At 49.6% G+C, this 16,482-nt stretch overlaps 1 protein-coding gene across 2 annotated transcripts; it reads left to right on the top strand.

The window, feature by feature from the left end:
* The first annotated feature begins 2,248 nt into the window (after nucleotides 1-2,248).
* On the top strand, nucleotides 2,249-12,929 carry LOC104055596 (C-factor). 2 transcript variants are annotated; one of them, XM_009556735.2, is made up of 6 exons: nucleotides 2,249-2,421; nucleotides 9,705-9,756; nucleotides 10,063-10,250; nucleotides 10,685-10,840; nucleotides 11,693-11,803; nucleotides 12,197-12,929. In XM_009556735.2, exons 1-6 carry the CDS (start codon nucleotides 2,281-2,283, stop codon nucleotides 12,308-12,310), a joined length of 762 nt encoding a protein of 253 aa, XP_009555030.1. In that variant the 5' UTR covers nucleotides 2,249-2,280; the 3' UTR covers nucleotides 12,311-12,929. The 2 variants fall into 2 exon arrangements, with proteins under 2 accessions (XP_009555030.1, XP_053941640.1); XM_054085665.1 differs by lacking the exon at nucleotides 2,249-2,421 and adding an exon at nucleotides 3,532-3,861.
* Nucleotides 12,930-16,482: the final 3,553 nt, after the last annotated feature.

Raw genomic sequence — 16,482 nt, 5'->3', positions numbered from 1 at the left:
GGCTTGTTGCCACAGCTGATCTTCACACAAAGATGAGCTTTTCCCAACAGCTTTAGGCATCTAATCCCAAGGATCCCCTTTAAATAAGGGGCGAAGGATCCACACATTCATTTTTTATATATGGCAGACCAATAATCAGACATTTATTTGATTGTTTTGATGCTCTGGAACCCCTTGCTATTAGCCACTGGTTTCTGTGTATGTGTGAGCGTGAGCAGCTTATGCATGGCTGAAGATTTATTCATTCCAAACCTCCATGCACAAAACTTGCCTCTTCTCTGCGGGGCTGAGCTAAGCTTTAGTGTGTGGCTCCCACCCCTCTCGCCTCGGGCACTGAACTCAGTGAGCTTGGAGGCCCTTCCTAAAGGGTCCCATTGTGCAGGATCACTTGCAGTTGATCCATTCGTGGTATGTGAGTTCCTTTCAGTCTTCAGAGCACTTTTCCTTATGAACACAATATCACGGGGCCAGGACACGGTAGGGAAACATGAGGGATATTTGTGCTGCCTGAGAGCTTAGATACAGAGCTGGAGAGTCCCCTCTTTCCTGTACAGCTGATGGGTAAAGACAGGAACTGGAATTTCAATTAAACTTCTCCAAAACCTGCTGGGGATGAATCTGCCTCCCAGAATGACACGGGAATAGCAGCTGCCTAAGCAATGACCACAGCTTGGCCACGCCATCACGCTTTTGCTCGCTTGCCCAGATTGACAGGGGATGTTGTATCGCAAGGAGCTGGGGTATAATTCCCTAAATCCAAGCTGAGTGCTTTAGTTTCCCAAATGCGAGGGGAGAGGCTGTTCTTGACCTCGATCAGGATGAAATTCATGTTTTAGAACTTACTGATGTTTCGATAAAGCAAAGCGTGAGCAATATAGCACTGACAGATGTAACTGGAGCCTCTAGACCTGCAGATACCAATTTATAGTCCCGAGCGTGTGCAGATCAATAACCGACCGCTGATCAGGGCAGTGCGTGCGAGGGCCGGCTAAAGTGAGGAAGCCGGTAGTGATTTCCAGGACCAGGTCAGCCACCACGCAGAATGAAATCAGTGCTGACAGCAGCCAGGAAAGGCAGCTCGGTCTGCGCCTCTGCCGCCTGGAGCGGAGGGTTCAGTTCCTGCCTCTGCTCATCACACCATGAGGGACCTTGCATCTTCTCCTGCCTGCTGCTGGGGAAGCAGTTCCACTGCTCTCTCTTTATCTCACTCTTAGGAACACAGATCCCCCCTTCCAGGGCAGCCCTGCGATGCCCCGCACACACAGTCGCACTCAGGAAAGAGGTTTTCCATGCAGAAGCTGGTGAAACAGGGATTTGTAACTGCACAGGGACCGAGCCAGGTTGTGATCCGGGTAGGAGAAGGAAGAACAGAGCCATCCCCTCCTCTTGGGAAGGTGGTTGCTTTCCCAGCATGTTTTTTTCAGGCATGATGACCAGCTCAGGTGAATATCCTGCAATGTGGTGGCTGCCTGCAGCATCCCTCCAGGGGGAATTTAGCCTGGAGAAGGGGAGGCTGAAGGGAGATCTTATTGCTCTCTACAACTACCTGAAAGGAGGTTGTAGAGAGGTGGGTGCTGGGCTCTTCTCCCAAGTGTCAGGTGATGGGACAAGGGGGAACGGCCTCAAGCTGCGCCAGGGGAGGGTCAGGCTGGACATCAGGAAAAGATTTTTCACAGAAGGGGTCATTGGGCACTGGCAGAGGCTGCGCAGGGAGGTGGTGGAGTCCCCATCCCTGGAGGGGTTTAAAAGACGGGGTTTAGTGACGGGTAGGAATGGTTGGACTCGATGATCCAAGAGGTCTTTTCTAACTTGGTTATTCTATGATTCTATGAGTATTCCTGGAACCTGCTGAGCTGAGCCCAGTTGAGCTGAGCCGAGCCGAGTTGAGCTGAGCCCAGTTTAGCTGAGCTGAGACGAGCTGAGCTGAGTTGAGCTGAACTCAGTTGAACCGAGTTGAGCTGAGCTCAGTTGAGCCGAGCAGAGCAGAGCTGAGCTGAACTCGGTTGAGCTGAGCCCAGTTGAGCCGAAGCAGAGCTGAGCTGAGCTCAGTTGAACTCGGTTGAGCTGAGCCCCGTCGAGCGGAGCCCAGTTGAGCCGAGCCGAAGCAGAGCTGAGCTCGGTTGAGCGGAGCCGGGCGGGGCGGGGGCGGGATCGCGGCGGTGGCGGCTCCGCGCGGCGCAGGTTAAGAGCAGCGTGGAGCCACGGCGGGAGCAGAGCGAGCCGAGCCGAGGCTAAGCGAGCGGAGCCGAGCCGAACCGAGCCGAACCGAGCCGGTCCCGCATGGCGCAGCCGCGCTGCCGCTCCGTGCTCATCACCGGCTGCAGCCGCGGCATCGGGCTGGGGCTGGTGCGGGGACTCGCAGCCGCCACCCCGTCGCCCGATTTCGTCTTGGCGACCTGCCGGGAGCCCGAGAAGGCGCAGGTAAGCGGCGCTGCCCGCGCCGGGGACGGTCCCGGCGGGATGCGCGGGTCCGGGGGGCGCCTCTGCCCCGAGCGCAGCGGCGGAGGTGCGGGCTGAGCCCCCGCCCGGGATGGGTGTGCGGGTCGGACAGAGGGTCCTGGAAGCCCCCGAGGCTGCGGGGAGCACGGGCTGTGGCTGCTGCGGTACTCGTGTGCGTCCCCGAGAGCAGCGGAGCGGAGGATGCTGCGGTTGTGTCCTCCGGTCCCCGAGTCTCCCGCTGGAGTTGCAGCTGGAGATCAGCGTGTCCCGGTTTGCTCCGACACGAGCCCCGTAGGGGTCACCCGGAGCCCCCAGAGCCTTCCCAGTGAAACAGCTTTCCTCGTCTCCTCTGCGCGGTGTCCGTGTCCCCAGAAGGACAGTGTCTCTCTCCCCCTTCTCTGCCGGACCTGCGACTGAGAGCGCCCGAATGAATGAGGTAGAGAGGTAGAGACACCCCTTTTTGTGCCCTTCTTGGATGGGTCGAGACCAGAGCCTTCTGCTGAAAACACAGTAACTTTTGCTTTTTGTTGCTGGTGAATTCCCTTGTAGCCCTTTCCCCTCACTGCCAGCATTCCCGCTGCCACAGCGTAGCAGGAACGTGTTCGGATTCCTTCTCCATCCCCAGACTGTTATAAATACCCATCAGACAAATTCAAATGTCTTTGGGAGGTAAATAGATCATGAGGGTTCTCAGTTTGATCACTTGGTGGCCACTAGTGCCCTCTGTTGCATCTCCAGTCTGATCCTGACTCCTCCATAAGGTGGGATGCTGCCGGAGCAGCACAGCGATACACGCTTTTCCTTTCCTGGGACAGCTCGGATGCTCTAGAGCTGCAAGAATCTGAGCTCCGAGACTCTCTCAAGCCCCTGCGTATTGCCACAGGCGTTTAGTAGGAAAACCTATCCCAAAAGCCGTGCTTCTGCATCTCGCCTGCCTCGAGCATGGCACGAGGCTGCCGTAGCGAAAGGCAAATTCCCTGGCACGTGCGGAGGCAAACAGGCTGTTCCTTATAGTGGATTTTACTCTTTTCAGGGCACACTGTGATCACACCATGCTGGCGATAAACAAAATAAGAAAAAATAAAGAAAGTAACGAAATAAACAACTTTGTTTACTGCACAAAAGCTTTAAAAGATGGTGCTGAGGCTTCCCTTGGCAGCGCCAGGTTCTCGGAAAGCACCCGGATCTCAGGTAGCACCGTGCTGCTCTACTTACAAACCAAAGGAAAAGGTCTTAATTTTGTTTCTTGTCATTAAACCGATCTCTCTGGCACAAAAGCACATTTAGGCTATTTCTGAATCAAATTGCTGAGAAAGAGCCCAGTAAGACGGAAATCTGATGCACAGCCGGCCTTTCCGAGCCACCGCTTCCTGCAGCTGCCCCCTCCTGCCCCACTTCTGCACCACAGCAGCTCCTGAACAGGTACTCGCTACTGTTCTGTTCGCTTTTAACCCCTGTTCCACGGCCTGGCGTTTGTCCCAGCTGTGTTTCCTATCCGTGGTTGCACAATCGTGCGGTGCCGTAGTGGCACAGGAAACCAGCGGAGACATACGGGTCATTGTTAGATCGAAATCTCCGTGCGCGGTTGTTTGTTCTAAAGCTGCTTTAGCCAGTGCTGAGGCAGGTTCTCGTTTTCACCTGTTGGCTCTCGTGTTCAGCAGCGACTTCTCATTCTAATGGTCTTGGATCAGTTACACGGAGAAGTGAAATAGTTCCATCAGTGAGAAGAGCTTCCTAGGAAACCTTATACGGATGTATCTCAACTTGTGAGGGTTTTTGCTTTGCCAGTACTGAAAAATCTTGAGGAAAAAGGCTGGTAAACCTTCAGAAGAAGATGAAATAGCCTTCAAAGAGCGCAGTGCACCTGGGAAGAGTCTGGGTCCCTCCTTGCTTGCAGCAGTAGAACCTGGGAAGACCGCTGGCATTCCCGTCTCCAGGAAGCTGGCCCAGGGCCACGTTCTGCAGGACACATGGGGTGCATCCTGAGCTTGTCTCTTTTTCTGGGGGGGCAAGGTTTGTCCTTGGTGGATCAGGGTGCGTTTTTGTTCTTTGTAAGGACCTTTAGGCCATGTGCTGTGTCTTGGCAGTACATCAATAGAAACCTCTGCAGCCGGCTGAAAGCATATTTCTAACAGATGGGTTTGGAAACTCCGCAAGGAAGAGGAATCTTTACCAAAGGTATTGTAGTAGTCTCACCAGTATTATCTGTCCCATCTGCAACGCGTAAAGTTGGCACTAAACCTTCTGACCTTCTGAGGTGGGTTCCCACCCCACTGCATCACGATCAACTGACCATCTCAAACCTGCGATCCATTCTGGCACGTTGCTCAGGTGTGTTAAGGAAAGGCAAAGTGTCCGGTGGGAGGTGTCCCTGCCCATGGCAGAGGCTGGAACAGGATGGGCTTCAAGGTCCCTTCCAACCCAACCATTCTATGATTTTAAGAGCTTAAATGAAAATCTGTTTAAAAATTATCTTCCAGTTTTAGCGGTAAAGTGATTAAATATGCTCCACTACTGCAAATCCAGTGCCCATTTGGGGATGATAGCAGCAATTCCCTGGGAGCTGAGAGTTATCCAGGGGATCTCGGTAGAGTGCACGCCATTCCATGGATGGCTGCATACTTGGGGGTCTTCCAAGGAGTGGACAAACGAGAGCAGGACCTGACTGTAGAAAGAGATGCTGGAGACGGGTCTGACTTTGCTCTCCTCTGCCTACTGCAGAAAGCAGCGCATCCCCTGCTTGCCCTGGGATAATGCTGAGCAGCTGCAAGCTTTTGCATGTGACTGTGCTGGCAGAAGTTGTAATAACTTGGGTTCTTGTGCTGAAGAGCTCCTCGGTGGCCTCCACGCAACATTTGCCTAACAAATGGGCTTCAGATCACACGATAACATGCAGCAGGCCTGCAGGCGCATCTAGATAACCGCAGCTTCTCCTTGAAAAGTACCACACTAGACTCCTTCAGCCCCATTTGCATTCTGATCTGCCTTTACTGTGGCTGCTCCTGCACTGAGAGTGGAAGCAGCCACAAATTGCTTGCAAAATAATCCTGGCGTCCTGCCTTTGCACCCCGGGTGGACAAAACCACAGGACAGTTACTATTAGGCAGCCTGTACGGGCTTGCAGACCCACCTGTAATTCTGCCCCACTCCTGCTTTTCTTTCTTGCTCTTTCTTCCCCCTATCCCGCTTTCCCATAATATGGAAAAGCCTCTGACCCAAGACTGCACCCACTGATGGTGTGGTCCCCGCTCTGACTTGCTGAGATGCGGGAGGAGGAGATGGCTTTCTGGAGAAGTGAGGTAGCTGAAGGGATCCAAATAGCCGTGGTGCGAATCTGTTCCCAGTGCTTCCAGTGCTCAGCTTGGCTCTGCTTGGCTGCGCTGAACATGGGACCTCAGGACAGGAACATCTCTCGTTACTCCTGCTTTCCCCAGAGCCCAAGTGTGCTCCCAGGTGAACAAGAAAGCGTTGAGCTGCTCCTGCCCGAGACCTCTGCTGGGCTCTGGAAAGCTTCCAGGGCTTAATGTGCTGTTTCCCTTCCTCTGAAGTAGGAGATAGCGTTATTAACAGTGCTGTGTCTGTTCCCTTGTCAGACCCAGCGCGCCCCGAAGTGCTGCTGCACGCTATCTCTGCCAGGTTTGGGCTTTGTTTTATTTTTCCTACATATTTTAGCCATGTGTTCTGCTGTCGGGAAGAGCAGCTGAACCACCTCCGGAGCAGCGCTCAGGCAAGATAGATGTGTTAGATCAAGCATATCCCTGAAGTCTTCCTAATTCTGTTATCACAGTATTGTTTTTTTCTTTCTGGAAGTGATTTGCACTTCCTACAGCATTAAGGTCTTTGTCAGAGAGGACGGTGGGTTTGGGGCAGCGTGGTGTGAGCTGCAGTACAATCAAACAGTGAGTTGGCTGTACTCCGTGATACCGAATAGCCCTTCTCAGAGAGACACGGGCAAACATGATACGTCTTTGACTTTGTCCTGAGTGCAAGCAGGATGATGTGAAAGGATACCCAGGTGCCCTTTGCCTGACAAAGCTGCCTGCGGGCTATTTTAGTTTGGCTCGACTGCTTCCAACTGGCTTAGCATGGCCGGGTCCTTTCCAAGAGTTGAAACTGGAGTGAATAATGCTTTCATAAGGAAAGCAAAGTAAATCTTGCTAAATGACACAGACAACATAATGTTCCTGGTTGAAATCTAGTGATAAATATCCCATGGACTGATGAATCTGTCTCTGGAGCCTTGAGTGCCAGAGGATCTTGTTTAAATTGGAGTAGGCTGACTCTTTGTTAAGCGCAATTAAAATCAGCAAGCAGAAACAACAGGTTCTAATAGAGTTTACAACTTTCTTGGTGTCCCCTAAAACAATTCTCAGGGGTAACCATTCAGGTGCTTCTCGAGTATTGGGGCTTAGCATTGTGGGGGGTTGGTTTTGTTTGTTTGCCTTGTTTTTACCTTGGCTGTCACAGTACAGTAACTAAAAAGGACATAGTAGGTGCAGCCAACATATCCCAGGCTGTCTTTAAATGAAACAACGTAAACTGGCCTTAAAATACAAGTTGTGCTGCAAACAGCAGAACCAGTGAGCTCGTTTATTGCCATAAAGAAGTCATTATCCCACTCTACTCAGTGCCTGTCAGGCCACACCTGGTTTACTGTGTGTAGTTTTGGTCCCTGCCATACAAAAAAGATGTGGAGAAGGTCCAGAAAAGGGCCACCAAGGACTGGGTTTTGTCATGTGAGGAAAGGCCAAGAACGGGGTTTGTTCACCGTTGAGAAAAGAAGGCTTAGGGGAGACCTTATCACCATGTTCCAATATTTAAAGAAGATGGAAACTCCCTCTTTACAAGAAATCAGAGAGGAGGGATAATGAGTACAAGAGAATCCGATTGGGCAAAAGAGGAAACTTGTTCACAATGAGAACAATCAGCCATCGGAGCAATCTCCCCAGGGAAGAGCTGGGTTTCCATGCTCTCAAGGTTCAGCTGGGACGGGTGTTGGGCCGTCTTGTCTAGACCGTGTTTTTGCCAAGAAAGGCTGGCCCAGACCATCTTTGAGGTCCCTTTCAACCTGGTATTCTATAGTTCTGTCAAACCTGCTGCAAAACAATCTCACAGACAACTTTGATGGTGTGGATTTGGGTTTTGCCACTTTGTTTCGTTGCGGATTTGTTTGGTTGTTCTGTTTTGTTTTTAATAGGGGAGAGAACAAGGCATTGGACAGGTGACCACAGTGCGTTCCAGGAGAGCTTTTCCCTTCAGAGGGCAGTCAGTAACTTGTACGTGCATGCATTGCAGTAAAGTTTTTGGAGGTCTCTGGACACAGAAGGCTTTTGATTTCTCTGATCAAAACTCTTTGTGGTGAGCAAAGAAGAGAAGCAGCAGATGTGGCTGGTGGCTTGAAACGTCTGTGTCCGATTGTGCCGCCATGAACTTGTCTCGATCCTCCTCTTCACATGTTCCTTCTAGTCACAGAAAGGAAAAGAAAAGGTTTTTCTTCAGTTTTTAGGTTTTCTAACTGGATCTTTCAGCTTATGTTTATATCAGGTGGAGTGACATTCCTGGAGACCAAAGCTGTACTTTATGCCTGGAAGGTGTTTCTGAGAAACCACTGAAGTGGGAGTTGATTGTCAACCAAATAATTAACTAAATGGGAAAAACATTGCATTTTAAACCTGATTTGCATGCAGCAATTGCAATTCCACGCTGTTTATGTTCTGGAGAATGTTACGGTGTTTGGAGTTCTTAACTGAACATATTGCTTAGTCACTTTGGAAGCTTCGGCGTTGCTGCCACTACACAAAATGTCTCTGGCCTTTTAGCCCAAGTTAGTAGCTTGTTCCTGTCAGAGTAAAGCAATCTGACTATAAATAAACGAGCGAGCCTCTAGCAGCCAGAACACTTCTGGAGTTCATTACCGAGTAAGCGATACTGCCAAACTAATGTCCAGCCGACAGTCCAAAGCCGCATAATTATTGCAGGCCTTGACACGGCAGAACTATTTCATGACTGTCTATCAATAAACAAGATAGCGTGTTCTGAGCCTTCGGTTTGTTGAAACCTGTCCCACTGAGCCCTATCCAAGGAATGTCTGGTGGGTTTGTGCTTCTGGCTTGCTCCTCTTCGCCCTCCCCTTGGTAGCCTCATCTGAGGTTGTAGATTGTCCTCAGTGGGCGGACAAATTTTCTTGAGAAGCCTGGAGAGAATGCTGCCGAGTGTGAACTGAGATAAAAGATGCAACGTGTTATAGCTTGACAGAGGACATGGAGTCCCCGACTGTCTCCAAGTGGCTAAGAAGAACTCTTTCAAAACCAGCCCTCCTGACCCCTGTTCCCAAAGGGCTCCTAAAGAAATGGACTTGCTTGACTTGGAATGTTTGGCCAGGGTTGCTCATCTCCTAAAAACGACTGGGTGTACGTAATCCGTCTGTTAGATTTGGCCACGCTTCCCACTTGGCTACATGGCACAGAAACTTGGTGTATTTCAGCTGTGCCTGTAAATCCAATTCGGACACACTTTGTCCAGCAGGAGCACCAGTATAGTATTAATTTTCTCCAAGAACGCTGGCCGTTCTTCTGCTGAGAGGTAGGAGACAGACAACTGAATTATAGCTGTCTAGCGGGGAGAGAATTGTTCTCGTGGACAGTTGCTGTATACACAATGTTTGTAACCAATTTCTTGTGTGCTTTATCTTCAGTTAAAGAACTGAAGAACTGAAGCTGATGAGAGTGCTGGAAAATAGAATTTTCAGGGGAAAATTGCTAGGAAACTTTTCCTGGAAACAAACAGTAATTCCTAATGGCTTCTCTTACGCATCCCTGTTGCTCTGGACTGATGTCCAGCACTTGCTGAGCTTCAGAATGAAGCTTTTCTTACAGAAGGGAGGAATTACAGGCTTGGAATGCAGACTGTGCGCGGGGTCTGCTGTGGAACCAGCAGCTGTAGCCGCTTGATCACAGACCTTTGGTTACACCGCAAATACACCTTTGAGTTGTACACACTGAGAACTAACTCTCTGATCTCACATGCTGTTATCTTGACTAAACAAGTGAGGAGTCCGGTTTCTTGGAGCGCTTGGTCTCACTCTCAGGAAAGCTGCTCAGCAGTTTTTGTTGGAAAACAAAATAGTATCACTACCTTCAGTCCAATTCTGAAATGAATGGCAGTTACAGTTCTGGAGGTGCAGATCTCAAACTGTTTTATGTAACAGCCATGGAGATGGATATAGATAAACATAAAGTGTAACGCACGTGATTTCTTCTTCCTAGGAGCTCCAGCAGCTTAGCAAGCAGTACAGCAATATCAAGCTTCTCCAACTGGGTGAGTAAAGGGCTTATAGAGAAGTACAGTCAACTAAGTCAGGTGAGTGCGTCTTAAGAAACTGGTCTCCTGGCTGTACATGACCTCCATCAGCTGGAGATGATCACCCTCATCTTAGGATACAGGGGGAAACATAATCTAAGTAAAGACTTCTGTGCATGGTCTGTGTGCTGCCTACACGTCCCCGTTCAGACCTTAGCACCTCAGTGCCTTAGCTTTGGGGTAGCATGTGTTGTATACGGGCAGACGGCATTTGAACCACGCGGTTCCCTGCTCACCGTGGCTGCTCTTGGCTCCTCTGTGCAGATGTGGTCTGCGAAAACAGCATCAAGAAAGTAGTCAAGGAGGTGGAAGAAATTGTGGGAGACAAAGGTCTGAACTGCCTCATTAACAACGCTGGCATCAATGTGCTCGCTTCCTTGGAAGAGGTCACAGCAGAGACAATGCTCACCATTTACGAAACCAACACAGTTGCCCAGCTAATGGTCACCAAGGTAAGAACTGGGAGGAATGTGCTTTATCTATGGTATGATAAGAGTGTTTTCCACTAGTGCCGGACATGTAACCCAAGGGTTTGTCACCTTGGAACTGCACAGATGCAGGTTGATATCATGCATGCCTAGAGAGCAGCAAGAGATCCTTTCTATCAAGGATCTTTCTCTTTATTTAAATCCATCTGCTGTGAGGTGGCTTCAGTGGACTGGTTGGGCTAGGAGGTGGGCAGAAGAAACTGAAGGTCTTTGCTTCTTAGAGCTGACTGTTATGTAAAGGTTTCCGATGGTCAGCCCCCCTGGGGAGCCATTCCCATCTGTGACGGCGGCATAGAGTTGTACTGCAGTCCTTCACAGAGCAGAACCTGAGAGTCCAGCTTGCCTTGAACGGTCCAAGAGCAAAGTGACCAAATTAAAACAAAGCCTTGTTTTCACAGGCATTTCTACCCCTCCTGAGGAAGGCAGCCCAGCTGAGCACAGGAATGGGCTGCCACAGAGCTGCTATTATCAACATGTCCTCTCTTGCTGCCTCCATGCAGCTCGTTCAGGCCAATGAGATGTTCCTCAAGGTCTACCCTTACAGGATAGCAAAGGTTAGTAGGCTTCTCTGGGCTGTGCTCGCTGGGTGAGGGCAGGCCTCTGAGTTAAAGAACTCTCTGAGCTAAGGACAGTGATCTGAGGCGTGCAGTGCGTCCTTGGAAGGGCTGACACATGAAATGTTCTTCATGTACGTGGAAAGGGGATTTGTAAAACCATACATCTAGCGCAAGCATGCCAACTATTTAAGAAACATCCATGACTACTCTGATACAGATGCATTGCAGAGGAACTTGGTGTTCAGATGTCATCAAGTTTGTGTCCTATTATCTGTATTCCTTTCCAGTCCAAGTGACATAGCAGGCATGAAACTCAGCAAAGGGTGTGCTGGTCTGTACCCACTAATGCTAATGACTGAGAGGTGGAGTTCTTAGTTTTGTCACATCCAGAGACTGAGTTTGTATGAATAGTCAAGATTAGACATACAGTTTCTCCTACACCACCTACTCATAAGCTGTTAACATGCTTGTTTTCCCTGTTCCGAAGTAAAAAACTGGATGTTTGTGTAGTGATTATTGCAGAAAAACAGAGTCCTTATGTCAATATTATTTTCCCCACAGCTCCTTGGGAGTTTCAAATGCTACTTTATCTTCCACAATAACTTAGTTTCATCTTTGGGCAGTAAGCTTTTGGCAATAGAGCTTTCACAAAGCCTCTCTTAAGAGATTATCTCTTATCTCTGAGAATGAAGCCCGCGGTAAGTCTGGATAAACTACTGTGATGCTTTTACTGCCCCTTCATTTGTCAGGAGACAGCATGGTGGAAAGGAGGTACCACTTTGCTTGGCTTAAAGTCCTGCTCAAGGTTTGTAAAACCAGCACACTAATAGATGGTTTTTCCTCTTGTAGACTGCACTGAACATGATCACCAGGTGTCTTGCTGCAGACTTGAAATCAGATGGAATTCTCTGTATTTCTTTGCATCCAGGCTGGCTTCAGACAGACATGGGCGGAAACATGGTAAGTGACTTCCCTGGAAATGCGGAAGTATGGCTCCTTGTTGTCCCAGCCCTTGAGCAAGAACCCACTGTACACGCTTGCGTGTGCTGCAAACGTGAAAATACATCCCGGTTGATTCTAGTAACACCTTAAAACGCATATCCTCACTATGAGAGTGGGGAGGCACTGGCCCAGGTTTCCCAGGGAAGCCGTGGCTGCCCCATCCCCGGAGGTGTTCAAGGCCAGGTTGGATGGGCCTTGGGCAGCCTGAGCCAGTGGGGGAGGTGTCCCTGCCCATCACAGGGGCGTTGGAACTGGATGATCTTTAAGGTCCCTTCCAACCCTAACTATTCTAAGATTCAATTCCCTTCTGCAGGATATTCCCAGTAATAATCTAAGCTTGATTTGCTCCAGGCTCCCATGCAGGTGCAAGAGGCTATCCCAGGTATCCTCTCTGTTCTGGACCGTCTTGGTGAAAAAGAAAATGGTTCCTTCCTGGATTGGCAAGGGGAAACGCTCCCGTGGTAAAAGTGCACAGCGCGCTACAGAAACAGCATGTCAGTCACTATTTCACCTGTGCCACTAATGCCTGTGTCCTTAGGGTTTTCCTAGACGCTACCTGAAATAGCCAGTCGGATAGCCAGCCTCTCCCTGGGTGTTTTGGGGAAGTGAGGACTCTTTTCCTTGGTATTGCTACTGCTCTGTTCTAATGCTTCTTGCAAATACTACAGTGCTCCTAGTGATGAGTATCTCCTGGAACCATCTAAAATAGATTAAAAACTACAAGTTAAATCCAGGGGCTGGTTCCTCTTCACTTCCAAAACCAAAGTGGGTCTCACTCTCTGCAGAAGTAATGACCTGACCTCAGAGTAAGGCCAGTGTAGGCTGTCGGATTCCTGTATGTCCAGTCTGCTGGAGACGTGCCTCTAGAAAAGACTGTTTCCTTCAATCCTAACTGAACCAAGGCTGAAGGTGCCCGGCTCTGAGCTTGCCTGAATTTGGTACTTCTGTAGATTCCTCAGCAGCCTCCGAGCGTCCCCAGGTTGACAGCACACACCAGGCACATGCTTTGTTCCCAGTGGGTGACTAACATCCTGATACGGGGGTGGGAATGTTGTTTTGTACATAAACTTCTAAAATGTCTTCAATAAAGTCTTGTTTAAACAAATAGTCTGTTTACTAAACTGCTTCAGTTAACTTCTCTGGATGTAGGTTTCTTTTCCCTGAACAAAGAACTGTACTTGTGTCTCGCAGGAAGAAACCCTAACCGCTGCCTTCTCCTTTGGGGTAGATGGATTTAATGTGGTGGGGTGTACCCAAAACTGAGGCAGCCCCTTGTTCTGGTCTGAAATACTAAAAGCAGCTGGTGAAAAGATCTCTGTGTTCTGGCTGAGGTAGGGATAAAAGCAAAAAGTTCTTTGAAGTCTGAGATTGGCTTCGACATCACTCCCTCATGCCATCTGAGGAAGCTCTTTCATGCTGTGCCAAGGGGGAAGGTTCTTGTACCAAGCCAGGAAAGACAAAGAACAGCCAGGTAAGCGGGAGAGGCAGGTGTGGCAGCAGCCACGGCCGGACCTGCAGTTGGGTGCAGCCCAGGGTTTGTAAGGCAGAGGTCTGCAGCTTCCTTCCGCGATGCTGGCGCTGGCAGGGCTGGAAAGTCTCACTGTGACAACTGCTTGGTATGCTACACATCTGCTCCCAGACCTATTTTTAGTGACTAAGCAGGTAAACAAAACACTTAGTTTTCCTCTCAGTTGAAAGCCATTGACATCCCATCTCCGGGTGTGAATGTGGCATCGGCACAAACCTGGCAGGTAAGGGGCAAGTGCAGCTGGAACTACTCACACTACACTGAGGGCACTGGAGCGTCTCTCTTACGAGTTGGAGCTGAGAGACCCGGGTCTGTTGAGCCTGGAGGAGAGAGAGGCAGGGGGCAAAGAATCATAGAATGATTTGGGTTGGAAGAGACACTGAAGATGACTCAGTTCCACCCCCTGCCACGAGCAGGGACACCTCCCACTGGCTCAGGGGCTCCAAGCCCCATCCAACCTGGCCTGGAACCCCTTCAGGGATGGGGCAGCCACCACTGCTCTGGGCAACCTGGGCCAGGGCCTCCCCACCCTCAAAGGAAATCATTTGTTCCTAAGATCTCATCTATTAATTAATTAATTTCCAGCCAAAAGCATTCTATGATCCTGTAAATCTCCCCTTTTTTCAGCTGAAAGCCGTTCCCCCCCATCCTATCCCTGTGTTCCCTGACGAAGAGCCCCTTCCAGCTTTCCTGGAGCCCCTTTGCCTACTGGGAGCTGCTCTAAGGTCTCCCTGAAAAGGGAAGAAGATGGGATCAGACTTTCCAGTGGGTCCCAGTGACACAGCAGGCACAAACTGGAGCATGGTCTGAACATGATGAAGAACTTCTTCCCTGTGCAGATGGCAGAACATTGGCACAGGCTGCCGGGGGGGTGTGGGGTCTCCTTCCCCGGAGAGACCCAGCCCATCTGGATGCTCCTGTGCAGCTGGAGGAGGTGACCCTGCTCTGTCAGGAGTTAGAGGGGCTTCAGAGGGATCTCCCACCCCACTACGCTGTGGCTGCAGCATGGTGAGACATCTTGAGAGTTGCGGGGGGGCAGAAGGGCTGGCTGTGAGGAAGGAGACAGCAAATTGAGGTCCTGGAGCATGTCCAGAGAAGAGCGAAGGGGCTGGAGAACAAGTCTTATGAGGACCAAATGAGGGACCTGGAGAAGAGGAGGCTGAGGGGAGACCTTATTGCTCTCTACAACTAAAAGGATGTTGCAGAGAGGTGGGTGTTGGTCTCTTCTCCCAAATGATAGGTGATAGGACAAAAGGGAATGGCCTCAAGCTGCGTCAGGGGAAGTTTAGATTGGACGCTAGGAATAATTTCTTTGTGGAAAGGGTTTTCAAGCACTGGCACAGCTGCCCAGGGGGGGTGTGGAGTCACTGTCCCTGGAGGGGTTTGATGCTGTGAAAAGCCAAACTCAATAATCCATATCAATTGGGTTATTGAGCAGGTATTCCTTTAATAAATGGTGCTGGGATACACATGGGGTAACCCACCTAATGTGTCCAACTACTGAGACCGGTTACATGACTTTTATACTGGTTAAACATACATATCTGTATAGGTTCCTGGAAACAGGTTACATGTCCATTGTTTTTCTGGGAAATCATTATCATGGATTATCACCCACTCTTGTATGCAGAGTTTCTTTGTGTCTTCAGAAGCCTCTGATGGTCTTTATCTCATCTCCTCCCTCACTGTGTCCTCTTGGTGAGCTCAGGTCTGTCCTTTGTTCCTGCAGGTCTGTCCTTTCAATGCTCGATTTGTTCCTTGTTTCAGCTCGTAAACAAGATAAACTCCTGTTACAATCACATCCTTTCTAACTGCAAGCTGGCTGAGATTTGATTCTTATTGTTCTTATTATTGCTTAAGCTAATTAATTACCTTAACATAATGATTTACGCCTTCCTTCACATCTCACAAGACAATTAAACATATAAATAAATTCTTGCAGCTCTACGAGTGTTTATTCTTTCAGGTTATTTATCCATGTCTGGAGATTGTCTGCGTATTATCACACGATACAAGACGGTTCTATGACAGTGTGAGAATGAATTGATAAGTTTTGCTGCAGCTGGTTTCTATGTTTAATTATCTCCTTGTGAGACGTAGCTGCTTTAGGTCAAGAGAGAACCTGTCTTAGGGCTGTGAGAATTTATTGATACGCTTAATTGTCTTGTAAGATGCAGCTGGCTTAGGTCAGGAGATAAACTGAAGGGAGTCTCCAGACATGGTTGGATAACCAAAAAAAAGGATTAATATCCTTTGAGGATTTACACGGTTCTTTGTATAAACACCCCCTGCTTTTGTAAGATGGGATGCCTTTTGTAGCGGGGCATCCAACTCAGCGCTAAATTGTAGAATAAACTTATTATTTCCTTTGTTTCGAAGACTTTTTCCTTTTCAGTATTTTTTACCAGTGAATGTTTCTCACAAGATAATTAAACACACAAACCAATTCTCACATAAACGAGCTGAACTCCTGTTAGAAGCAGTCTTTCTAACTGCAAACAGGCCAGGATTTAATCCTCATTATTGTTGTTATTGTTGTTATTGTTGTTATTGTTGTTATTACTTAAGTTAATTCATTCCCTTAACAGAATGATTTATTCCTTCTTTCAGCTTTAACAGGCAGACAGATGAGGTGCTTGGGGACGTTGGGAGCTGATGATCTCTAAGGTCTTCTACTCCCTAATGCTCCTCAATGGCAAAGGCCACTCCTTCCACCCATCCCAAACTTGATGGGAGGGGGCTTGGAGCCCGCGCCTCAGTGCGCATGCGCGGGGGCCACCGCTTGCACCCCCTCGGTGAGTGCGCATGCGCGTAAGCCGGGGGATGCCGTGTTGAGGCCCGCGGGGGGGGGGGCGGTGCGCTGTGTAGCGTGCGCGTGCGCAGTGGAGGACGAGTGTTATCGCGCTGGAGTGAGAGCGCATGCGCGTTGGCGGCGCGCCTGTGTTGCGAGCGCATGCGTGAGGGCGAAGGGAGATGGGCGGGGCGCTGAGGTAAAGGCGAATGCGCAGTGCTGGTGCGCGCCGTGTTGATTGCGCGTGCCAGGACCCGGCTCGTATTAGAGGGATCAGAGGAGAGAGCGCATGCGCGTTGGTGGGGCATGTAGTGTCGC

This window comes from Cuculus canorus, chromosome 21 (assembly GCF_017976375.1).
Source record: "Cuculus canorus isolate bCucCan1 chromosome 21, bCucCan1.pri, whole genome shotgun sequence".
NCBI classification, from domain to species: Eukaryota; Metazoa; Chordata; class Aves; order Cuculiformes; family Cuculidae; genus Cuculus; species Cuculus canorus.
The sequence above is the reverse complement of the archived record's forward strand: the minus strand, read 5'-3'. Positions and strand labels throughout refer to the sequence as shown.